The 25,890-nt window shown below is 49.3% G+C and overlaps 3 protein-coding genes across 3 annotated transcripts in view; 2 read left to right on the top strand and 1 right to left on the bottom strand.

Annotated features, from left to right (window-relative positions):
- LOC146202354 (protocadherin Fat 3-like) overlaps positions 1 to 18,047 on the bottom strand; it is a 148,120-nt gene extending 130,073 nt beyond the window's left edge. Inside the window, exons 1-3 of the mRNA XM_084588125.1 lie at positions 17,927 to 18,047; positions 13,302 to 13,358; positions 10,916 to 11,011 (exon numbers count right to left, since the gene is read on the bottom strand). Coding sequence (XP_084444251.1) covers positions 10,916 to 11,011; positions 13,302 to 13,358; positions 17,927 to 18,031 — 258 coding nt within the window. The 5' untranslated portion in view covers positions 18,032 to 18,047. The remainder of the gene's footprint in view (positions 1 to 10,915; positions 11,012 to 13,301; positions 13,359 to 17,926) is intronic.
- A 1,895-nt stretch (positions 18,048 to 19,942) lies between these two features.
- LOC146202355 (uncharacterized) lies at positions 19,943 to 20,707 on the top strand. The gene has a single exon (XM_084601011.1). It carries the CDS (start codon positions 19,943 to 19,945, stop codon positions 20,705 to 20,707), a length of 765 nt encoding a protein of 254 aa, XP_084457137.1.
- Positions 20,708 to 22,314: 1,607 nt separating this feature from the next.
- LOC146202356 (uncharacterized) lies at positions 22,315 to 25,137 on the top strand. The gene is made up of 2 exons (XM_084588124.1): positions 22,315 to 23,022; positions 25,001 to 25,137. Exons 1-2 carry the CDS (start codon positions 22,315 to 22,317, stop codon positions 25,043 to 25,045), a joined length of 753 nt encoding a protein of 250 aa, XP_084444250.1. The 3' UTR covers positions 25,046 to 25,137.
- The last annotated feature ends 753 nt before the right edge of the window (positions 25,138 to 25,890 follow it).

Consider the following 25,890-nt stretch of genomic DNA (forward strand, 5'->3'; position numbering starts at 1 on the left):
TTGTGTTTTTCCAGACGTTCTCTTGACAGGGTCAATTTGGCATTTGCAGGCCTCCACAAAGCAAAACAGGCTTACAAAACAGGATTCCTGGAAACAGGCTCACTTAGAGCCATTGGACCATCACCACATATTCACAATACTTTTCCATGCCCACAGGCGAACAATAGAGCGCGCAAGTGCGGATGCTTGGTCGTAACAGCCTCCTCCCCCGCCAGAAGAGTCACGGAGGGCAGCAGTCGCCGCTGCTGCATGAAGAGACGACTTAATGGCCTGCACGTGAACGCTTGAAGCTCGCTGTTGCTTGTCGCGTTGTCTTGATTGTTGTAGGCCAAATTGCTTGAGCTGTCTGAAACTCAACCACATGTCTAAACAAGCACTCGGCTCCCGTCTGAAGAGACCAGGTCAAAAGAAAACTGCCATTGTTGTTCGAGAAAAGCCCACTCTCAAGACGTTCAGGACCCACGTATGCCTAGAAAACCAAACGTGCTGCTTTACATAGTCACACATATACAAGCGCACGGAAAAAAAAAAAAAACTTGATTATCAATTTCGATACATGGTGAGGAACATCTCGGACCGCTTAGAAAGAGCGGCTAAGCGCGTCCGCATTCCCATTTAACTTCCCCTTTTTGTATCTTATTTCAAAATTGTACTGCTGTAAAATCAAGCTCCACCTAAGAAGGCGACTGTTCTTCGATGTCGCAGTTTGCAGCCAAGCCAGGGGACAATGGTCCGTCTCTACGGTGAATTTGGCCCCTCCAAGATAGCACTGCAATTTTTGAATGGCCCATACAATGCAAGCGCACTCTTTCTCTGACGCGCAATAAGCTCTCTCTCTAGAACTCAGTTTTCTGCTCAGGTAGAGCACGGGGTGCTCATTACCGTCGTCATCTCTCTGGCAGAGAACAGCACCTAACCCTCGATCACTGGCATCACACTGGATCGTGAATTCTCGGTCATAGTCTGGAGCTCGCAATACCGGACGGCTAATCAGCACAGCCTTTAGGTTTACGAAGGAGGCTTCCTTTTGTTCGTCCCAGACTACATTTGTCGGTTCTGTCTTGCGGAGAGCGTCGGTCAGAGGGCTGGCCAAAGCTGAATAGTTAGGGATGTAGTGATTGTAGTATCCAGTCAGACCTAGGAATGCTCGAATTTCCGTCTTCGTGCTCGGCCGCGGGTAGTCTGCTACCGCAGAAATCTTAATCTCGCTGGGTTTCCTGAAACCTTGACCTACATTGTGACCCAAGTAGTCCACGGTCGCCCTTGCCAGGCAACATTTCTCGGCCTTTACGGTTAGTCCAGCTTGACGCAAAAGGCTCAGTACAGCTCTTAGATGTACCATATGGTCCGCCCATGAGTCGGAAAAAACCGCAATGTCATCTAAATAAGGCACTGCGAATGTTTCACACCCCTTTAAAACCCTATCCATGAGTCGGGAAAAACAAAATGGAGCATTTTTGAGCCCGAAACTCATCATTGTTGGCTGGTAGCTGCCCGTCGGAGTGACGAAAGCCGCGTATCTGCTGGCGCGTTCAGTGAGCGGTACTTGCCAGTATCCTCGAGTAAGGTCCAGCGTAGTCACATATGCCGCTCTACTGACCTGTTCTACTCTCTCCTCAATATTCGGAATAGGATACACTTGATCCCTGGTGAGAGAATTTAGCTTTCGGTAGTCTACCACAGGCCTAGGGTCTTTACCTGGAGCTTCTACTAAGATCATAGGCGAAGCATAATCGCTTTCCGAGGGTTTTATTACTCCCAATTCCAGCATGCGAGTTACTTCCCTATCCAGAATTTCTCTTTGCCTTGGAGAAAATCGGTAGCACCTTGATCGCACTGGCACGTCTGAAGTCAGCTCAATATCGTGCTCAGTCAAATCAGTTCTGCCTGGCCTGTCCACGAAGCAGGCCTCAAACTCTGTTATTATCTCGCCCAGATCGGACAGCTGGGATTTCTTTAGTTCTCCTCTCTGCTCCGTCTTTTTGAGAAGCTCCTGAGCGTTGCTTCCTTTTCCGCTGAGGCAAATCAAGTTGTCCCCCATCTCCTCGGGAAGGTTTAACGTTAGATTTACCACGGCTTCCCTCTGCACATAAGGCTTCATAAGATTGCAATGATAAATGCGCACTTCTTTACGCCTACCGGGAATTTTCACTGCGTAGTTAGTGTTAGAAAGCTTTGCAACGACTTCAGCCGGTCCTTCCCACTGTACTTCGAGCTTATTCTGCCTTGAACTTCTCAGCAACATCACCTGGTCCCCGATACAAAACGTCCTTTGACGGGCTGTCTTATCATAGTACACCTTGGAACGAGCCTGGGCTGACTTCATGCTGGCCTCAACGAGTTCCTTAGTGTTATGTAAGCGATTCAAGAGGTTCAGAATGAATTCTACTACTGTTGGGTCTTCTCCGCGCCCCTCCCAGGCTTCGCGCACCATTCGCAAAGGTGAGCGCAGTGACCTTCCGTACACCAACTCGGCTGGGCTAAATCCAGTGGATTCGTGCGGCACTGACCGCAAAGCGAAAAGCGCTGCAGGCAGGCAGGTATCCCATTCGCGCTTGTTTTCATAGCACAGTCCCCTCAGGACTCGTTTGAGAACAGAGTGCCATCTTTCTACGCTGTTGCTCTGCGGATGATGGATCGAGCTATGCACTACCTTAATGCCGCATCGCTCGAGAAATGAGGTGGTGAGGACACTCGTGAAAACGCTACCCTGATCACTTTGGACCTCGGAAGGGAATCCAACTCGTGCAAACACTGACAGCAGCGAATCCACTACACTCTCGGACGTCACCTCGCGCAGCGGAACAGCCTCTGGAAACTTTGTGGCTGGGCATAACATAGTGAGGATATAACGGTACCCTGACTCTGTCACAGGAAGTGGCCCAACTACATCTATTACTAACCGGTGAAACGGCTCGGTAATGATTGGTACTAACACCATCGGCGCTTTCCACTTATCTTGCGCCTTTCCAACCCGCTGGCACGTGTCGCATGACCGTACAAAATTTTCCGTGTCCTTAAAACATCCAGGCCAATAGTATTCTTGCAACAGCCTCTGCTTTGTTTTCTTTATTCCAAGGTGACATGACCACGAGCTGCCATGGGAAAGTCGCAGTAAGTCTCCGCGGTACTTTTGGGGAACAACTAATTGGTCCCGCTCTACTCCGCGCTTATCCTTGAATAAGCGATACAGCACTCCCTTTCTCATCTCGAAAGAAATATTGTTTGCTGTCTTAGTGGCGCGGTGGCGCTCCCTTATCTCCTGTATCTTGGGATCATTGGCTTGCTCTATAGCTAAGTCCTCTCGGGTTCCACTTAAAAGTCTCGTGAGATTACTAGACACTGGCGGCAAGAGGTTACTCTCAAGAACGTCCTCATTCCGCGTCTCATCAAGCTCACTTTCAAGTTGACATATCTGAGATGCCTCGCTCTCAAAGTTTTCTGACCTGCTATCTTCCACATCGACCACTGTTTTAACTGCCGTTTCTTCCGCGGTGGAATTTTCTGGTATGAGCAGTGTAGCTAGTTCTCGCGCCCTTGAACGTGTTAAGGCTTGCACAACTCTGTCTCCGAACAGGATGCCCCTCTTTCGCAGTAGCATGTCCGATTTGTTGGAGAACAAATACGGATAGCACTTAGGAAGCTTTCCTGAAACGGCAGCCTCGGTTGTTAATTCGCCGAAAGGGCCCTCGATGACCACGTTCGCGATCGGCAAGCACACACTCTGTTCCTCAACTACCTGTCGGATCCATGCACACTGTCCTGTATAGTCGGAGGGCGATACATACGCCGGATGGACAACATCCATCGTTGCGGCCGAATCGCGCAGTACCTTGCAAGGCTTCCCGTTGACTACTAGGTCATGCAGGTAGGGTTCTAAAAGCTGCATATTTTCATCGCAGTCCCTGACATACGAGAAAGCAATCTTTTCTTTCCGGCAGTTGACGGCAATGTGACCCTGCTCATTACACCTAAAGCATGTGAGCGGCTTCCTAGCCTCAAGCTTATTCTTTGTGTTCTGCACGTTGGTCACTTCCCCACTTTTCTCACTGCCGTCCTTTCTAGGGAATTTGCCTGAAGAAACCTTCATTTCTTCGTTTCCAACTCTAGCAAAGTGCCTTTCCTGACGGTTTTTCACACTGAACTTGGGATTGCGGGGCCTATCCACTGCTGGGTTGCTGAATTGTCGGCGCGAAGCATACTCCTCAATAAGTTCGGCAGCTTCAGTTGCCGACTTAATTTCGCCTCTGTCCTGTAACCAATTTCTTTCTTTTTCTGGGAGGCAGTTATAAAACTGCTCCAAAAGAATTCGCTCGACTACAGCGTCCCTATCACTGTAGGAATCTGTGCTCTTTAGCCACTCGCCCAAATTTACTCTTAAATTGTACAGGAATTCAGGGTAACTCTCGTCCCTGGACTTAGTAGCGTTCCGAAAACGTTGTCTGAACGCCTCGGCGCTAAGCCTATACTTTCTCAGAAGGCAAGCTTTGACCTTCTCGTAGTTGTCCGCGTCCTCCTTGCTTAGCCGCGCGACAACCTCCGCTGCCTCGCTGGGCAGAACCGTCAATAATCTCTGAGACCAAGTGTCTCGCTGGAAGGACAGTTTTTCGCAGGTTCGCTCAAAGTTAGCCAGATACAGACCGATATCCCCTGATATCACATATGGCTGCATGTACTTTGACATCTTGAAATCTGCCTCCTTGTTGAGACGAGGTACCGCTAGCTGGGGACAATCGCCCGACCTCTTGCTCAACTCTAGTTCTAATTTCCGGAGCTCAATTTCTTGGTCCAGCTTTTTTGCTTCTCTTTCAAGCTTCTCACGTTCGTGCTCCCTTTCCTCTTTTTCCCTCTCAAGTTCACGCTCCCTTTCCTCTTTTTCCCTCTGACGTTCGCGCTCCCTTTCCTCCTTTTCCCTCTGACGTTCGCGCTCCCTTTCCTCTTTTTCCCTCTGACGTTCGCGCTCCCTTTCCTCTTTTTCCCTCTGACGTTCGCGCTCCCTTTCCTCTTTTTCCCTCTCAAGTTCACGCTCACGCCTCTTTTCCTCTTTTTCCCGCTCTTTCTGCTGTCTGAGCTGCTCCTCCTTTTTTTGGGCGATGAGGTTCCATGCTTCACTGAGCTCCTCATCATCGGCTCCCAAATCTGTGATTGCCTTTATAATCAAAGGTTTTCGTGCCAAACCACTTGTATCAATTCCCAATTCCTCACACAATTGCAACAGTTCCGGTTTCTGCAGCTTTTGTAGGTCCATGATCGCTCCGAGTGTCGGCTACTTCCAAAACAACAGTGCAAACTACCAAACCTAAAGGCGTTTCAACACTTTTTACCAGTTCTAAAATCTAACCCTGTTCTAGAACCTGGTCCACATCAGAAGAAAAGCCAAGCACTCACCCACACATGCGATCGATGTTCCGAGCTGCTCTCTTGTTGGCCGATTGTTGCTCCTGCTTGTTGCTTGAGATGCCACCTCCGATCACCAGATGTTGTGGCTTGTAGATTCTGATCCACCTCGAATCACCAGATGTTGTAGCTTGTAGATCCAGATCCCACCTCCAGTCATCAGATGTTGTGGCTTGTAGATTCAGATCCCAACGCTGGTCACCAGTTGTCGTGACGCTGGGGCTACGTCGACCCGGCCTTCACTTGGTAGCGTGCAGAGACTCGGGGTTGAAGAAGGACTGAATCTTCGAAGTTGGTAAAATATATACAAGCAGGTTTAATGGCAATTTGAGAAAACTTATTTACAATATTTACACGAAAAAGAAGGGTACATCAGCAAAATGGCAAGCGTTAAGAGTTCATAGCGAGAAGCGACTGGATGAGCCGTTTACCCAGGGCTCAGAGCGACATTTCGTGCTCTGCAGCGTCCTTAAAAACCCCCTATGTCCAGCCCCTCTCTGAAGATGCTGACCAACCAAATCCAGGGCACGCCCCTCAGGTATCGGCATCCAATCGAACACATCACTGCACTGATGGTCTGAAGCACTGACTGGTCCGGCATTCATTCGTTGGGCGTGATCACTTGTTGGCGGGAAAAGCTTGGGAACGGCGAGGAGGTACATTTCTATTCTTCAGCCAAGAATCGATAGGCAGCTGGTTCCGGCAAGTGGATTTACTTCTCAGAAACCCAAGTACACGTGCGCGCCGCATAGGGCTCCCAACATTGTCCCTTTTCGACAATTGCGAATCTTTCCTGCATTCCCGGGAAATCACTTAATGGCCGTATGCGTCATGCTCCTTTCTTGTCCTGCACGTCAGCGGACATGTCACTCTGTCGTCTCCTTTGGAAAGTAGACATTCCTCACTGGACGATAGGGCTTCTCGACTGGAAGGGTGAACAAAAGAAAGAAAGCACTTCCTGCATTTCCCGCAGGGGGACGTTTCTTTGTGTTTTTCCAGACGTTCTCTTGACAGGGTCAATTTGGCATTTGCAGGCCTCCACAAAGCAAAACAGGCTTACAAAACAGGATTCCTGGAAACAGGCTCACTTAGAGCCATTGGACCATCACCACATATTCACAATACTTTTCCATGCCCACAGGCGAACAATAGAGCGCGCAAGTGCGGATGCTTGGTCGTAACACCGCCAAAACGAGCCGGACGAGGAGGACCTGGGCATCCGGAGCGTGGCGCCACGAAGCGTTCCCCTGGGCGTCGTCGTTCCGCTGCTGCGGCGGCAGAGCAATGCTGGCAGGCTCTCGGGGTTTTCCGGACCTCCCCTCATTGCCTCGCTCTATGGAAAAGCCGCAGCCGCGTCACACTCGCCCGCCTTCTGTCCACTGCTGCGGCAAGCGCACGGGGCGAACGCACGGTACCGTTGTTCGCTGCGCCAATTTTTATGTGCGCGCCGTCTGGACCACTGGCCAGAGCTTGTGCTGCGCCCGATACGGCCAGGCGAAAGGAAGCACGGCATCCAGCGCCTCTTGCTCAAGAACAGGGGTCACTTGTTCATTACGTTCGTGTGGACTTCTGAACTTTATTCAATTTTCTGTTCCCCTTACCTTTTTACGACTCCGGTCGGCAGTCGCTTTGAAAATACAGTAGTGTCTAACAGCAAAGTCGGTATCAAAAAAGCGAACTGAACTGTCATGAAGCGGCGGATCTGAAGCAGGCACAGCTCTCCGTTAATACAGGCCTACCTGCAGTTACGTCGGGCCCGTCATAAAGTGGAATATGGAAAAAACGTGTAACGCACCGTGCTAGCTGAAAGGCTGTTTCATCTATCGGCCGACCATCTGGGTGCTTTGCGGCCTTTCGTCGAGTAAGTGCTCTTTTTACATTTGGTGCTTTGTGTGGAACCCCGCACGCTGCTACTAAAATGAAATGGTCGAAAGTACAGTGCAGATCGGCATCTGTCAAAACCTTTTCTCTCTTTCTCTCTCACCCTGCAGGCTCAGCGTACCTCTGCGTGGCTCTCTAAAAAAAAGAATAAAGTCGTTAGACGTCTCTCGCTAAATATGATTCATGTATGTATCGTGCAGTATTCGCGCGAAATGAGAGCTCCGAGTGTATCAAAATGAACACGAGGAGGTTCCAAGGTTTCAATCTCAGTTTGTTTTACCCAGACTGAGTTGCCTTTCCAGCTTTGTTTTTCGTGCCCTGCTTTGACAGCGGGCCACGCATATGCCTTGGCTAAAGCTGGTACGGCTTCGTATCCATCAAATTAGCTTCCTTCATACTCAGAGAATGAGCCGCTGCTATCGCATTTATTTTTAAACATGTGGCGGTACTATTCGCGTGTTTTGCAGCATCATACCTACCTCTTTTATGTGTGCAAGTTAATCTAAATACACGCACAAAATTTAGTATCCGCATGCAATGGAAAAGGTTGAGCCCTAGTTCAGCTGTTACCTCCCTCCCTCACCTCTCCTTCTTTCTTTCTTTCTTTCTTTCTTTCTTTCTTTCTTTCTTTCTTTCTTTCTTTCTTTCTTTCTTTCTTTCTTTCTTTCTTTCTTTCTTTCTTTCTTTCTTTCTTTCTTTCTTTCTTTCTTTCTTTCTTTCTTGCTTTTTTCCTCTCTCTCATTATATATACATAACTGATTCGCATTTACGCAGTGTTAAACATCAAGGGCAGTCCCCAGATAAAAAACGGGTCAAGAACTGTCTCCACGTCATGTTGTTTTTTTCCTGGGTACACTACACCAAGATGCTGAACTTGAAAATATACACACAGTCGTCATCCACACACCTGTCTGCAGTGCTCGAACGGCGCATCGCGAAGTACACTTGCCTGATTTACGAGTCGCCCCTCGAAGTAAGACAGGCAACACCTTAAAGTGCGTGCGCATTCCCATATATGGTGTTCGAACTCCCCATGGCTTCAAATGTTACATCGGGTCCGCCATGCAACGGAAACTACCATACGTTCACAGCAGAGCGCGGCGATCATGTGCTCTAACCAGATGTGGGGACGACTGTACTGCAATATTTTGCGCTTTGAGTTCACGCTTTTGATGAATGAGCGTGCCGAGACTTGCGTCAAAGCGAGCTCTGGGGTGTTTTGCTGAAGGCTGCTTTTAGAGACATCTACGAGCGCGTTTCGGACATTTTCTTACCGTCGATTGCTTACCGCAAAATGCCTCCTTTGGGCCCGACACTAACCGAATATAAGGCATGCTATTCCCTCGTCGTGGCGCTTATTTCGCGAGTCAGGCCTCACAGATCCAACTTATCATTTTCTTTTCTACAGAAATGCTGCGCTTACTACAGCTGGCCCAGTTCCGGGCACGCTCGTAAAGCGCTTGCTCATCGAACCGCCAGCGTTGTGCATCCCATTACTGAACTTCGCAATGAGGCTCCTCGGTAGCAAGGACATAAAGACAGCATGCCAATGATATAGTCATACCGAGTTGCAGACTTCCACTTCGTACGTTCGCGATGGCCGTTCGTCTATTTCAGATGGGTGCCCGCCTAGTTACCCCAGTGACAACCACAACAAAATACAACTACCGTCGATATGAAGCACCGCCATTCAAGAACAATATGCTGCGGAGAGAAGGCAGCCGCGGATAGACAGAGGGAGCCCAAATGCGCAAGGAGCAGCCGCGGGACAGCGTGCGCGAAGATCCGGCGCGCCCGTGTAGCGGAATGCGGCGGAATAGAGCCATAGGGCCGAAAGACCGAGGATGGGGGGGGGGGAGCTCGGCTCGATTATTAAACGCGCCCAGAGAAGGAAGTAGTGGCCCGCCCTTTCTCGCCAGCTCGGTCGTCCTCTCGCTAGAATGAGCCCAGTAGCAGAGCCTGACGGGCCGTGAAATTGTTATCTACGCCGCAAGACGACGTCAGCCGCGCGCTTCAACTGTCTCGTCCTGGCCCCCGGCTAACGATAGGCTGTGCGCGACGCCTCTAGCGACACTCCGTGGAGAAAAGGGGGATTGCGCGGAGCCAGAACGGAGCGGAGGTCTTGCACAGCGGCAAGCCGCGGTTTCGCCACCTAAGATGCCTGGCTGGACGCAGAAAGTTTCCTTCACGCGTGGTGTTCGGTCGGGGGGAGAAACATTTGAACGCACCGGCGATGGGACAGCTCGTGGTGGAGCAAGTCAGTTCGGCCGCCAGGTGTTGTGCTTTCTGATGTCGGTAATAGACTTGCGGCAGGCGCAGTGGACAAAAACTAGTGTTGTGATAATGGGCGGAAAGCGCGTTAAAGAGAACTTGGAATCTTACGGCATAGGAATACAACAAGCTAGACGAGTTTTTCTGATCGATGACGGTCAGCATGACACGCATAAAATTGAAACTTCCTTGCCTGAACATTCCTGGAACTAATGTGAAATTATATGCATTAGGCGAAGGAATCGGACAGAAAAATACTGAGACATCAAAATCACCTTATATAGATATACATTACTACGAGCACCAGAACGGGTAACACTTAGCAATCGTCAACTGAGAGCGAAGCGAACCAGAACATCACGCACGTTTCCGCGGGCAACGCGCGATAGAAATGTTTCCGACCTAAAGTGCAAACTGTGCAGAAAGGAAGGGCGACATCTAAGAAAATGCTGCCTGTGGGTACAAGACTATGAAAACGGAGCGCTGTTGATAATCCCGGACTTGCCTCGTGACAACTTTCAAAATTGCAGATAAGCTGACTTAGAGGGGTGTTTTCCAACCAAAAACCCTCGTTCACAGACAGCATTCTTACGTCATTTTTAGAATAGGAAAGGAGGAGATGCCCATAACTTACATGCGGGAATTTGTCGCACGAAGCAGTCACAGAATAGGCTTTCCAGCAAATACAAACTTTGCTCTTATTCTAAAACACTGTGGTGTCATATCACCGTTATTGGTTTCTAGCTTAATAAAAATCTTGTAGGGCGACCTGGGCTTCGCAACTCGTGGTCTTCCCTTTTGTGTTCAGAACAGGGGTGGGACACTGTGTGAACACAAAGGGGAAATGAAGGCAAGTATTGTTCCCTTCCGACAATGGCCTCTGATGCATGTCTGGAGTTCAGGTTTACAGAGAATCTCTCTCTCTTCTTTCCAAGCAAGAATACAGCAGTGGTAGACTGACATTTTTCCCCTCGCGCTAACCTCTTTTATGGACTGTGCAAGAAATAAGGGCAGTCTGGGAGCGAGGGTCTTTGGTTGGAAAACATGTGCCTGTAAATCAGCTTACCTGCAATTAGGAAAGCTGTCAATTCCCTCCCCTGGCATTGTTGTCTTTTAATCGCAACACATCGCCGAGAAAATTGCGGAAGCTTTTCGCTAGCGTGTCTTAGTAAGGAGCATAAACCATATGTGAAAAAATGTCGCAGCACAGTCAGAAGCCTTCACGTTCTGAAATTGCTAGGTCGCGTGAACCTCTAGTTTATTCGGGAGGAGGATGCGGCATTTCGGCGTTACGGGTGTGACGGACAATGCGCTGAGGCGCAAAAACAAGTCGATAAGAGAAGCACTGAAGGGCATTCGTACTCACCTCGTCAACTTCGAGGTGGTATGGCACGTTTTGGAACTCTGGAGCGTGGTCATTCACGTCCTGGATGTAGACGGTGACAGGCAGAAAGGCTTCGTCCTGAAAAAGCATAGCACAACAGAAAACAACATTGTGAATGGAATGGTGCTTCGTATTTTTATGTCAGCGAGTAGGCGATACCACTGACTTTAGAAGCAAATGACCCCTTGACATTTTCACAACTTGAGATATTAAGGCAAGCTCTCGTTTTCTTTTTTCAATAACTATGTTTAGCAGATAGGGTGGGAATATATTGTTGCTCAATTTAGGAAGACGGGAGGAGAAAAATCAGCTTTTAGAGTATTCGCAAATCGTACGCGCCGCCCGCGTGTGAATGGAAATTTGGCGCGACGTATTGTTTTCTTGAAAAACTTGGTCGGTCTGTGGACGCCTCATATCAAATAATTTAGAGCTCTCTCAGTACCTACTTCGGTACATCAGTAGAGGTGTAATTTTTTTTTTTAATAAAGAAGGTGCTACATAAAAATGACACTAGAAAAAGGACGTCGAGCGCAGGGTTCTGTTCGCCGGCACTCGTCCCCCTCTCTTTTGAGCCATTTGTGTAGCACATTGTTTTTTTAGGATTAGCTAGCAGAACCGACCAGCCCAATAACTAACGTTACTAAAGCTGTGAAGGCATGGAAATAATTAAACTTCCGTCCTTTTTCGTACACTCCACAGTGAGTGTAGGTGAACAGAGTGTAGAGCTTACAGGCAAGAATGTGCAATCTTAACTGTACGAATCGAACGCGAACGCCCATTCGGCCATGAGTGTATCGTTTAGAATGGAAGACATCTCCGCCAGCAGAGCTTTGCGGAAGCGGCATTTTGCTTGTGTAAAATGTGCACATAAGAGCGGCCCCGATGCATCATGTTATATCACAGACCAGACGAAACGTGGCTGATGTTTACACTTTCGAGTTAGAAGCACACGCAACAATGAGCAGGAAGATCTACTATGGGCGGTGTGGGAAGCAATTTACTTGTTTTTCTGAACCTAATATTGCATGGCTATTGCGTGGCGAAGCAAAAACCCAGCTGCGAAGAACACCCATACGAAGAAAGGCCACACTCAGGGCTCCTTCTCGCCATGTTCTCAAAGAGGTGGTACTATCGACCGTAACGGCTGAGGTCACTATATTTCCCGCAAACTTGCTCCAGGTCCCGAACGCCGGCTCTGACACGCCATATGTGTCTAATGCAGTTAGAAAAAAAAAAAAAAAGAAAAAAAAAAGAAAAGAAAAGACCACCAGGAAGTAAGCTAAGACTTCGAATTATAGATCAATCCGCAATATGATCTGCTACTAGCCGTCCTGGTTAGCTCAGTCGGTAGAGCGACCGCCCCGGAAAGGCGGTGGTGCCGGGCTCGATCCCCTGATCAGGACGAATTTTTCTTTAACTACGAAGTTTCTGCGAAAGATGTTTAGCTTTCCTTTGTAGCCGTAAGGCTGCACTCGGGTGGATGACAATGAGTAATTACTCCTTTATTAGACCTCAATAGAATATCTCGGTTATTTGTCCATGCCTGATTGCGTAACTGTTATCGTCGCACTTAAGCGCGCTATGTACATGGCACCTTGACTTCACTGCATCACTCGCCACTATTGTCTAGCTACGCCCGGCCCCAGCAAATAAGGGATTGAACTTTAATCGGCCTTGCGGCGCATTAATACGGCGCCCGATCGGAGAGCATTCTTATCGTCCCCTGTCACTGTATCGCGACCGACGAAGTGACCGGCGCGAAGCGGTTACAAAATGCGAACCTGCGCTTGCACTGGTACGTGGTGTCGCTCTGAGGGCGAGAAACTGATCTATTAAATTTATTAAGCTAAGTAGTACTCCCAATTTTACATGTTAAGTGTAGCGGGAAATAGGTTTACATAGAAATGACGCACCTCACGTTTAAATAGGGCATAGAATCCATTGAGTTGATCCGTAAGCTCGGCACATTGCGAGTAAATAAACGCGACAAGGATGCGGTTGCTTTGCAAGGCAGCATACATGCGGGTCTGCTGACTGGAATGGCAAGGAGAGCAAGGCTTCGTTCATACGATTAAAGGCCGAGAAGGCGGCTTGCTTTACGGTTAGCTTTCGGCCGTGCGAACCGATGGGGACTACGCAACCGTTGTTCGGCGCAGTATGAAGTATATAGTATACCCTCACTATCCGAACTTGCGAGGTGTTGAAATGGTACCGTGGGCGCCAATGACACACTGTCCTCAGTTTTCATTCAACTGCAGTTCCCTCAACGGCACTGGTTTTCTACTCGGCGTGCCATATAGCTAAACGATAAGCTCCCTCATACGGTGATTTTCTTTCCACACATCATGAGGCCTCCAAGATTACTTACCGTTCCCGAAGCTCCTCGGCAGGTGAGCTTGAATTTCAAGACGCTCTGAGGATCAGGCTGCAAAGTGAGAACAAGAAGACACATCAGCAAGCAAACCACGGTCAGTTACGCCGCCGGCTATGCGCTCTGTTTAGCATATGAGTTCGGGTACTGTTTCTTATTAACTTCATGTACAGGCATGACGCATTGGCTATTACTTGTGGGTGCTCGGATAGCGCCTCAACTGTCTACAGCGGCGGCAGAATTTCCATGCAGTCCGGATGCAATAGGGCCGTGGAATGAAGTTTCAGCAAGTTTCACAGGACTGGACGTGGCCGCGACCAATGCGAAAGAGGAAGGGGGGGGGGGGGGGGGGGGGATTTCTTTACGGTGCGCGCCTGACAGCACCGCTATGACAGATAAGGAAGGCTAATGATTTACTTCTCGATGCGCTGTGCGCTGAACTATGCTCGTTCGCTTCTCTAAAGCGCACAGAAATATTGTTCTCACACTACGCTTCAATCCACGAGCAACGAGCATACACTGTGATAGAGAGGTTCATTAATAGTAGTGATGCGTATGGAGAGAAGGCTACGTCAGCGCACTTTCACTTATTGCAGAAATTTCATCTTGAACTACGTGCGAACAATGACCGCAACTTTTGAGGCTTGAGATCTTCATTGTTATCCCAGCTCATAGAGTTTTACAATATTGCTTGACGAGTGCTACGACTCACTGCAGCTGTTGTTTACGCACACACACGAGGAGGAACTGGCCGTGATGGGGCAGATAAGATAACGACTTAAGCGATTGCAAGGGAAAAGACAGGTGTTTAGCCTACGCAAACGAGAATAAAGCAGAAGGAAAAAAAAAATGCTGAAACGGAATGATCGCAGGATTGAGTGGAAAGAATTGGCCACGAACAAAGAAAAGCGAGACAGGATTCCGAATAACTTTGAGTACCGTTAACACGGCGGTCTGACGACTGCAGTAAAGAAGTTGCGGATATTGATAAACTCGACTCGACGCGTGCCCCTGGGGCTTGCACCGAAGGCGAGAAGAACTGCAAACGACATAGTAAAACATAACCTTGAGAGGGGGACTTCCCGACCAGATACCGCCGAATCGAACTATTTGCCTTCGTCGTCATCTTCACCTAGTAACTACGAAGCACCGTCTTCGCAGACATTTAATGAACGACCAAAATGAGGATGGCTAAACCATCAGTAGGCAATATTCCTGAACATCCTTCGCTTTTCGTCGTTGGCACGACCATATCGACCTCGTCCTCCGCCAGTATATGATTACAAAGGGAAAGCCACATATCCAAATCCAAAGCCCAAAATCCATTATTCTGCACAGAAACAGGTTTCCTCTTTGAAACAGTAGCCAATGCAAAAGATAAAAGCCAGAAAAGAACACGGCGCCATGAATTAAAGCACTATGTTCTGCTGTTGCTTTTGCGTTTGTGCCGTTTGCGTCGGCTGATGCTTAAAGGGGTGTGAGTCAACCGGGTTACACCAGGCCTCTAGGGCAGTGTTATGGCCTCCAACTATGCACCTCGGTAGTTGGAGAGAGAAATGTGCAAGTGACAACAGTTCTACTGGTAATGGGTAACACATTTACTCCTTTTGAGTTGAGTGCCGCCATAATAAAGGACATACCGAGTCATCGCGGAACGTTGCCTTGTACTCTGACTTCATTACGGCTTCGCAGCAAAGTACTCGACAAACATAGCTGTGGTAGCTTTGGCATCAAAAAAGAGCTCGTATAAAGATTACCCCCCAAAAATGGAGAGAACAAGAATACTGGAACAGAAGTAAAAGAAGACGGATGCAAAGAAGTAGAAGACGAAGGTGGCAGGTCTCTGAATAATAATTAGGGTTAACCTTCCGACGATGTTTGCGCGCATGACACTCCTCAGTAAAATGATATGGCGGCGCTGGAGTATTACACTCAGTCCCGGCTATCAGCTTCGACTTCCCTGCAATTTGCTTCGCGCTCGTCGTCCCAATAAACAAAACGAAACAGCTGCCTCATATCCCGTATACACCCTGGCAGAAAGGGATAGCAAATTACTCTAACGGCAAAAAACAAAACGGTGTCACTATCGTTTTAGCCCGTCTGGGTTAAGTGCTTTCAGCAGCCGAGATAGGAACCGCCGCTTTGGCCCAAGCTTGTTCCAAAGACTGAAGCACGCTAGCACGTATAAGAGAAGAATAAAAAAGCTCAGCACAAAGGCGACAACGCAACTCGATTAATGCCGCTCGTGGTTCAGAAGTTTGGCCAAGAGAATGGCTGCAATCACGCAACCTTTCCAAGACCGCCGATGGCTCATTTTCTTTTCTGAAAGCTGACTCCCGCCTCCCTCGCAGCATCCTGCCTGCGACTGGTTGGCGCCCGCATTGAGGACGCAGCAGCCCGTCCACATCCTTTCTCTTAAGTCCGCAATCCCACTGCTTCCCACCCTCACTGTCTCCAACCTTGCAGGATTGTCCTTATTACGCAAACCCGCGATGGCGCCTATAAGAGCTGTTATTTAAGCCCGCGAGAGCGCCTCCTGGCCCTGCACAGGAAAGGGTCAGTTAACTCAAGAGCGCGGGAATTTATTAAGGGCTTATGGCGGTTAATGGGCGCGCGAAATCACGCCACTTAGGCGCCATGGGAATAGGCGCAACCGCACTCATCACCCCCCTATCATTCCTTGTCCCAAGAGCTTGGAGCGCGACCGTCGCCCGCTCGCACGACCCGACCCTCTATTCGCGTTGGAAGTGGTTGCACTGAAAGCGTTTTCACCCGGGCTCTCACACCGCGGTCAATATGCGTTACTCAGGTTGGGAAATAGCTGGTTACAATATTGAGAATTTCAATTGGGCTTTTATAAAAACACGCAAAAAAACGGTGTTGCAATCCTGGCAACCTAATCTGTCACAGGAGTGATGGGACCAATTAAGCCTGTTTCGTTGCGGCCCTCTAGGTTGTTGCGGCGGATTCATTTTTGACTGACATCTATTACTAAAATTAACGCGTCCAAACAAAGATCACATTCGTGGTCATAGATGTAAGCTCCAAACAGAACATGATCCATATAACGCGCACGTACAACGTGGAACACTCCTTTCTGGCAATTTCACATTTCTGGGCTTCAGTATTATGCTTTAAGAGAAGCAAACAAGACTTGAGTAATTAGAAAGGTTGCTTACGTCTTGGTTGTTTGGTTTGGTTTGTGCGGTTTAACTTGCCAAGGAAACTAGGCTGTGAAAGACTCCGTAGTGGAGGGCTCCGGAAAGAAGAAGAAGAAGGTAATACTGGTGAATTATAGAGACTACACAAAGGTCCAAAGTAAAGGTTTGTCGCATATATGTTTCAGTCTTGGTGCAAGTCGACAACTTTATCGAGGAATTCGGTTGATATTAAGTGGTCTTCTGAAGTTGCAGCTTGAATGGTCCACAAAGATCTGTTTACGTTGAAGGGTATGCGGATGCTAACTTTGGCAATAAGCCGTTCTGAACAATTCTTCAGGACATGTGAAGAGGGAGGAGTAACTCATCGCAGAACAAGAGTGGACACTCAAGACACCACGGATGTAGTGGCGTCGGAGCAGTATATATACGTAGGCTTCTCGTTCTTCCCCGCGGGCGAGTGATCTCTGCGAGAACACGAACGTGCAGTTTACTGCACTGCAGTAAACTGTTCCGAGCGGACTGCGTTTCTTATCACGTTGCACTGCACTGCTCTTACTAAAGACACGATTTGGCACCTGCCAACGTCGCTAGCTCTGTCCAAATTGATGTTCCATCTTGCTAGTACGCGTGCTGAACTTAGGTATAGACCGCCAATAGAATGCACGTCTAAACAGGGCTTTTGTAAGAATGAGCCGTAGCGGGCCGTGGATGTTCAATAGCTGCGCACCCTGCATATCTATGATAGCCAATCATTTGCTTCCGGCTGTGTGTGTAGTTGGATGGTCAACAGGTCAGGACTAAAACGTAGAACGCTTACTTTTGCCGGCGCTGCTTCTGAGCGCGCTTTCTTATCCTGGAGGCATTATTAGTTCTACAGCGCGATGACCAGAAACAACACGGAGCTATGAAAACAAAGAAATGAGGGGGGGGGGGGGTGCGCACACTAAAACAGCGCCGGAGCCAGCAATGTGTACACTGCATCAAGCGCAAAGAACAGAATGCGACAAAAAGAAATGACCAAAAGCCGCGGTGCCCCGAAGGTACCGGCCAAAGACGGACTCGCACCTTTCTATTTTTTCTTTCAATACCAAGTCAGGCAAAAGAAATCTTAATGCGCACCCCGGGGCTGTTTGTGTTCCATAGCACACAGACGATCGGCTGAACGATAGTGAGGACATGCTTAGACATATAGCGTCCTCCATTCGGGAAGCTTGTAATCTGGCTTCATCCTTAAGCTTCCAATCGAGCTACTCGGGTTATGAAAGTGCATGCACACGTCCGTCGGTCTGCATCCTCGTTTTTCTCTTGCAAGACGTTTTTTGAGCTCCGCAGAACGCTAACATTACACGCAGAAAAATTGCAGTCCGAATGATAAGGCCCCGCGACAGCCTCGCGCTTCTAAATACTTCGACGCATTCCCGTCCTTGTGGTGCTATGTAGGTAGTCTAGAAGCGAACTTACTCTGTCAACCAGGTCTTCCAGCGACTTGGCGACTTTTATGGACACGCTGCGGTCGTCGATGTCCTCGTGCCGAAAGTAGTTGATGTCGCTCAGACTGTTGTCCATAGCCTCGACGCGCAGATCTCGCCGCGGATGGACTTCCACCCGAAACACTTCTTGTCCTGAAGAAAAAGAGAAGAAAAGAGAAAAAAAAAAGGCGGTGTAGTAACCTTTCTCTCTTAGAGACTTTATCCCACATTTGGCGCTCACAAAGCCGGCATTGAGTACATTCCACATATCACTGGCACGAAGAGACAAGCTACCAACCTAAGTGGCTTCTTCGCGGTGTTTATTTTACCTAGTCGTCTTTCTTGCCCAGTTTGTGCTCTACCTTTCTTGATGTATAAGTCTCTTACGAATAGCACGACGAAACGAGGCACGATATTAAGGCGAAAGCCCTTAATGCATCATCATTGTCAGCAGTAGCTGTCGGCAGAGGTATCGGCGCAGGGTGTCACACTTTCGAGAGCGCACCATTGAGTATCCTTGTATACCATGAGGAAGACACTTAAAATAAACAAATAAACCTGGTATCTACCGGGAATCGAACCTCCATCCCTTGAATCCTCAACCCAGCGCTTTACCAACTGCGCCTCGCCTCGGATTGTGAAACGTTCATCATAATTCCCCTTGTCTACCGTGAAGATCGCGGGATTCCGCGAGTGACAGATAATGCACCTTTAATTTCCTTTAAGCGAATTATAGAACGCCGGTAAACTTTGATGCGTTCAATAGAATGCTGGCTGTGCTCGACAAGGGGCGCGCCATGTACCGTCACGACTGGTCATGACGTCACCAGGCAATTCATGCATAGACGAAGCTGACCCCGCAGGGCGTTCGATCCAGGCGACCGTGCGGCGCCTTTCATTTGGCTCTTCCTCGGACGCCGCACCTCACATCTAACAGAAGCAGATCCAGATGTCCTGGAGGCGTCAGTACAGCTTGCATCAGCGGCGTTTCAAATTGATTTACAGGATAGAAAGGCACAGTATCTGTCACAATTCTCCGCGGACACATGCACCACGCCGTAAAGGAAGGGAGAAAGATGGGAGTGAAAGAAGAGAGGGAGACAGAGGTGCCGTAGTGGAGGGCTACGATCCACCGCGCTATAATGGCTTTCGCCTCATCGCACTTTAGTGGTGCAAAGTGCCCTTTAGAATTTTTGACCGTGAATCGCGGATGGGTAAATCTCTTTGAGTTGATTTTCAGGGCGAAGAAAAATAAAAATAAACTTAACTTTTGCTCGGTGGGAGCAGTATAGGAGAACCAAGCGCTTAACAACGTGCCGAACATTGTGCGACAGAAAAGGCACCGTACTCTTCAGCAAAGCAGCAAATCTGCGTGGCCGCAAATTGTTGGAAATCGACCCCTTTAGCAAACGACTAATTCATTTAAAGACGTTCCTCTTAGATACGTGTGTTCATTACTGCGTTAACCATTGTAGAGCCCAAAGAAAATATTTTATGAAATGGCGTGCACCGCTGCTTGTCCTTGTACAAATAGGCAAAATACAAATCGTGCGCGCACTGAAGAGGCGAAGTTAAACTTTCGTGAAGTTAAAAGCAATGATTTACGTCATTTGCGATCCTCACTTCGCAATTCCGGAATAACGCAAGCGTACGTCAGCTCTTGCAGCTCTCGGATACTTTGTTTCCCGAAAGTAGCAAATATATTCTAGAGTTTGAGAGGCCAAAAGAAAAGAAGACAAAGCCCCACTATTCGCGCGCTTGCCGTCGCGTGCGCTCATGCCTCGATGACGGGGGCGTAGAACAGCGCGTGATCGCCAGTGCCGCAGGCCCGTCCGCCATTCGGAACCATTCGTCGCCAGCTCCGGGCCAGCCGAGGGCAACGCGAGGTGGTTCCTGCCTGGGCCCGTCTTCAAGAGGAAGCTACCGTGGCCAAGTGAGGAGGCCCCTGCCAGCGAGCCCTCGGCCAAAATTTCCTGCCTGCGTCCGTGGTTGCGCGACAGCTTCGCTGATGGCCCACCGCCCCGATTACTACGCCATCCTGGGACTCACGCAGGACGCTACTGCCGCGGACATCAACAAGGCCTACAAGACGCTGGCCCTGCAGTGGCACCCTGACAAAAACGTGGACAACAAGAAGAAGGCGGAGAGAATGTTTCGTTCCATATCCGAGGCTCACAACGTCCTGGGCAACGAATCGACACGTCAGCGGTACGACGAACGTCTCCGCAAGTCCTCTATCCCGCCTTCACCGTCAATCACATCCCGAACCTACTGTTACATCGTGCCGCCACATCCCCGACAGAGCAGTGCGCAGCAGTCCTGCTCCTACACCCAGTCTCCGGTGACTGCCTACCCGCAAACTTCCATGGCTACCTATCCACGCTACTCCATGACTACCGTGTACACCCCACCACCGCCCGGCCGCCATCCAGCATACAGTTACAGCATGTATCAACCTTCAACCTCCACTCAGTATCCTTACACCGTACCCCCCGCAGCCTTTGTACCGAAACCAGCCATGTCCATGACAACCTACGTTCCCACCGTCTCAGCACCAACGCCTTACTACCAGTCACCGAGCACTACCACTAACGTGTCGATTCTGCGCCTGCCATCGGACTACGAACGCCAGACTTCCACACGCGTCGTCCAGGGCAACCGGATGGACCTGGAGGTTATCAAAGAGAGCGAGGCCGAGATCGTGAACATCTACGAGAACGGGGTGCTGACCCGAAGCACCTACCGACGCACCGCTCCTCCGCCGTACCTCTAGCTGCTCTTCAAAATTGAAAGAAGCGCCACGGATGCAGCCGAAAATTGAGGACTGGCTATCAGACATCAAACAGAACTCAAAATTACTGCCCAAATAAATTGGCCGGCCCGGAACTGTGTGTCCGTCTTATTAATGCGAATTTTAGAACCTGAGCTCTTAAGAATGCATGTAGGGACACAAATTAGCTTTGTGTTCTATCCAGTTTTATCGGTTTTATCTTGAGTTTTCTACGACGCCTTTAAATTGAACGCTGAGGAGTCTAACTGCATACTTAGTTCGACGACCGACAAACACGTTTGCTGTTATCGCCGCGCCGATTCGCTTAGTTCTTTTGACGGCTAAAGTCAATGTCTTCATTTGTGGTTACTGGGCTTGTCACCACTACGTGACAATATATAGGTTCTGCGCAATAGTTTCAAGTAACGATCTTGGTTATGTTTAGCCTGATCTGAGTATCCATAGGAACTAAGAATAACCGGCATATGTGCATGACATTTCTGCGCTCGATCCCAAAGGCTGGAAAGCAATCCTTTTTGAGTAGTCTGTTGCAATCAGCAGCAGTGCTCTGCCGGCAACAGAAGTCGATTCGAAGACCGAGAATTTCAGGACGCGTATGGGCTTTAGAACCGAGAAGAGCCCAAACAGTTTCTCCTTTCGTGCATTAGGTAACCACCAGCCCCATTGAAGTCATAAGCAAAAACTACAAAAAAAAAAAAAACGGTAACGTTGTTTCAAAAACTTTCAAGGTCCTGCAATTTCATTTTGCTAGCTCAAATTAGTGGCTCGGCCATCAGTTCAATTCAAGCACTTTTTCTTTTTTTGTTGTTGTTGACTGACATTGTTCGTTGCCTTTCCTGTCGCAGGTCTAACTTCCTCTACTTCTCCGATGCTTGGGTCCTTCCATGTCAATTCCTTTACTGATATTCTAAAAATTTTCCTCTTGGAGGTGGTCGCTTGAATCACACGCATCTTAATTGAATTGAATTTGCCATGCGGCTTTCTACGTTCTTTATTTTCTTCAGACGTCATCTAAGCTGTTGCACATGTAACCTCGCTTTTCTAAGCACTGATTATATCGTCACGTGTTTCTTCCGTGTTTCTTCTAAAGCCTACTTTTTTTTTTTTTGTCTTTGCAGTTCGCTCTCAGATCTTAAACCAATAGAAGTTTCTACAAGCAAGCAAAGCAAACTTCTGCAAAGGCGTTCTTTTCATGCTTGCAGCTGTAGTGTAAAGGACATCAGCGCCGGAAAGGACGAAGTGCACCGCACCTTAGGCAGACGACAGCGCCTTTTATTTCGATTTTTAATATTTTACTTTCGTTCTCTGTTCCCTGGCAATCATTTTATTTCTGGTGATGTAATTATACATCTCAAAAACAAATATCTTCGCACCCCAATTCTTGCCTGATCTCCATGTGTGAGTGTGTGCCATCAATTTAGAGGAGAACAACAACAACAACGTAGCGCCCCCCTCAACCGAGGTATGGCTCCGTTCGTTCGCTGACCTGAGCGGGTCCATCTTTCTCAAAATTCGTTGACGGGGATTCGGGACGCTCCAAATTCCCGCTGGGCTGGCCACCGATACAGATCGCTAAGGCTATGAGCGCCATGCTGGACTACTACAAAATTCTGGGTGTCCAGCAGACGGCCCCTCTGGAGGAAATCAAAAAGGCCTACCGGCGTCTCTGTCTGCTCTGGCATCCGGACAAGAACCCGGACAACAAGGAGAAGGCCGAGCAGAACTTCCGCAGCGTGGCGCAGGCCTACCAGACGCTCTCGGACGAGAGCAAGCGCAGGGACTATGACTACCAGTGCGCCATCATGCGCGCCCGAGCCCGTAATCAAGCGCGGAGGCAGGCGGCTACAAGTCCTTTTGTAACGCTAGAGGAAATCATCAAGGGTATCCACCGCAGGTCCTGGGAGCCGCCTGCTGCGGACAGTACGGGGACCACCGCGTCCAGCTACTCGTCCTCCACGCCGTTCGAGGCACGCAAGTCGCCCGGATCCCGGCGCCGCGCCGGTTTCCACGCGGGCATCCGGCTTGAGGCCAGCACGGACGGTTTCCGCATGATACACCACTGTACCATGGGCCGCGGCGGCGTGCCCATGACCACACGTGTGACGCAGACGTCGATCGCGGTGCACAAGCCGAGGCCGGCGCCTGTGGCCGGCCACCACAGGCCTGCGATACCCGGCAGTAGGCCGAGGGTGTTCGAGGTGCGCACGGTTATCTGCGACGGAGTCCAACGGGTGTGCCGCTACGAAGATGGCGTCAGGGTATCTGCCATCACACACCCCTTGGTACATGCACGGCAGGTGAGCTTGCACTCGCTGCGTGGGCCTCGTCGGTGGTGTGCATTTCGCTCTCTTTTCTTTATTATCGCGGGGGGGAGTTAAGCTCCATATTTGGGTAGTCAGTGTGGCGCTTTGCGACGCACTTCGAGACCAGTGCACTTAAGGAGGAGTTTTCCTGAGGTGTCCAACTCACGGAGGGGCGATAGAAGGAACGTTGGAGATGCGAATACCACTGGGCCGGTTTCACCTTCAAGGATGACTGCAAGTTTCGCGCTGTGCTTGCAGCATCTTAAGAAGTATCTCGTGAAATTCATTTCAGTGTTGATTCCTCTACGGGAGTACACCTGGCATGAAGTTGGAATATGCAGACTTGCGCGAGAATTCACAGTATGAAGGCCACTGTCCGTCTGTGCATTCAACGCACAAAACCAACGCCGACGTAGCAGCTTATATGCTAACATCTCCCGACTTGTTCAGACTCGCCACGCGTAAACAAATGCCCCTTTTTTCGGGACTGCGGTAATAAGCCGAGCACAATGGACTTTCTTGCTCAGTTCTGCGCGAAATCTCAGAGACGGGCAAAAACAGGTTTGTGGACAATTGCAATGCGCTCTGTAGTGCTTGCGATAAATGAACGTCCGCAAAGCACCTCCAATCTGAGCCACCGGCTGCCGTGAATAGCAATGCGCGTCCAACAATAGCTCATTAAGCTCGCCCCCTGGGGAAATGTTGCTTCCTCTGCTCAAGAACTTGGTCGCTGCCTGTGCGCGACGGAGCTACAGAGGTGTATCTGCGCACCAAGCCTCTCCGAAGTTATCTAACTCCTTGATGCCGCCCCACGGCTACTTACGTCAGTTGCGGCATCGTTAGCTCTTTAAGCAATGCTCACACCGCTAAACTCTTTCGCGATGCGCACAGGCGGTGATTTCTATTCCGTTCAGCATTTCCAGCGCACCGCTTTTTGCCACAGGCCCTCGACACGCTGCCAAATTGCGCGAAGGACGTCCTCCTTTACGGTCGTGCCTAAAGAGCGCGTCGCACATGACTCATTGCGCAGCGGCTATGCGAGAATAAGGTACAGAGCACGGCCTACCCACGTACTTGCTCGCCGACTGCTCGGCAGTCCCGACACGTCTCCACCGCAGAGACGAGCGGTGAGAATTGTGCGCTTTCTGCGTATAATGCCCGGCGCATGTGCACAACCATGCCACGACGCCCCTCGGCCTTGGTGCTCCCGGCGAGAAAGCACATCCTCTTCAGGAGACTCCAGATAGCGGATTCCGATCTGGCTCGGCTCCACTCCTGATTTCACCGCTAAAAGTCTCTCTCTCTCTCTGCATACATTTTTTTTTTCTTCTTTGCTTCAGGAAACAGGCGCCAATCGCGTATGGCAGGAAGTGTTTCGACGCGCGTTTTGAATTCGCGTGAACTGCGTCCCTACGTGTGTAATTCCTCTTATCTGTATGCGCGAGGTATCAGGACTGCAAGGAATTTGAGAAGCCAGATCCGTCTTTCTGAGCATAGGTTCGTAATGCTTCGAACATTCCACCCGCTGATCACGCGAAGGAAGGCGTGCGCTCTCGTGGGCTGCACAGCAAGGAGCTTCTTTGCTCTGACGCATCGAATAGCGAAGCATGCGCAGCAAGCTGCGTATACGTATACTTACTTATCACTGCACCCCGACACCAGCGTCTCGATAGTTGAACGTCCTAACGGCTAACTCCCGCTGCATCCGACGTTCTCATTTACTTGTTAAATACCCTGAGTGACCGTGCCTATTCAAAACACGCCCTTTCACATTTTGTTTTTCCTCGGTATCAATTACGCTTGCGAAGAATGGTTGATTAGTGAGTGTTTCACAGCTGCAGCGGAGCTCACTCCGTCACTAAGGAACGCACGCTGTTGGCTGATGCTATTTTTGCGTTGTCAAATTCACTGCTGCTATGGCGGCAAGCGATTCAGTCTACCTTGCTGTAACATGTATCGTTTTCCTTTCTAGCCAGACATGCATCCCTTGGTACTGACTCATCGATCCGGAATGTGAAGTTTTGATGAAACTGGAAAACCGTGAGGCGCAAAGAATATTATCTGGAAAGTTGGCGGAATTTCTAATAAACAACACTTCGTATTGCGCGCTCTTAACGTAACCCTAATGCTCCTTCTTTTCAGGTGAACATTGCTCTGCACTCAACGTGAAGAGGTGCGAGCAGTCTCTCGACTAAATAGTTATTTTATGTTTCACTGTGGATTTTGAAGCTAACAAAAGGCTTCAGAATACTTTTTTTTTTTCTCGAAATACCTCTTTTCAGCAGTACTCCATCTGCACCAGTTCACTGCAATGTCGCGTGGCGCATTAGCCCACTTTAGACAATTGTTGAATGCAGCATTTTGAAATGAGATGAGACCATGCGTGCGCGAAATAGTGCGAAAGAAAGCACGTTGTTTCTCACGTACAAGTTGCTCACCTGCGCCTGTACCCTTTCATCAAGTAACAAAAAAAAAGCTGACTGGATGAGGAAGTACACTGGAGACGTCTACACGCTGTTTACAACAAGTAAGCGTCGTGCTCCTTCCCGTGTAGGAGACTGCTTGTTCGTGAGCCCATGTTGAGTGTTTATACTACAAATTGTTCAGTTTCGTACAAGTCCTCGTCCTCTGTTTACAGCAACAATGCACAACGCACGCTGTACCCCAGTGGGCGCATAAGGCATGAGATACCTCCTCCTCTTCTGAGTCGCTAGTGCCTCGGGTGTATCGAATGGCACACGAAACAAACGGTGACCCGTCGAACGTGAAACAATAGACCGTGGCACAAGGTACGCACCGACAGATGACCCGTCTCGAACCCCAGGGCCAACGATGTGTTTTCACGCACAGTGAAAATCTCTG

This window comes from Amblyomma maculatum, chromosome 1 (genome assembly GCF_055883805.1).
Source record: "Amblyomma maculatum isolate TAMU_Amacu chromosome 1, ASM5588380v1, whole genome shotgun sequence".
In the NCBI taxonomy this organism is placed as follows: Eukaryota; Metazoa; Arthropoda; class Arachnida; order Ixodida; family Ixodidae; genus Amblyomma; species Amblyomma maculatum.

Excerpts from the sequence above, each read along its gene's own strand:
- LOC146202355 (XM_084601011.1), top strand. The coding sequence starts at position 19,943 with ATGGCCCACCGCCCCGATTACTACGCCATCCTGGGACTCACGCAGGAC.
- LOC146202356 (XM_084588124.1), top strand. The coding sequence starts at position 22,315 with ATGCTGGACTACTACAAAATTCTGGGTGTCCAGCAGACGGCCCCTCTG. Across the intron at positions 23,023-25,000 it reads CCTTGGTACATGCACGGCAG|CCAGACATGCATCCCTTGGT; the intron begins GTGAGCTTGCAC and ends TTTCCTTTCTAG.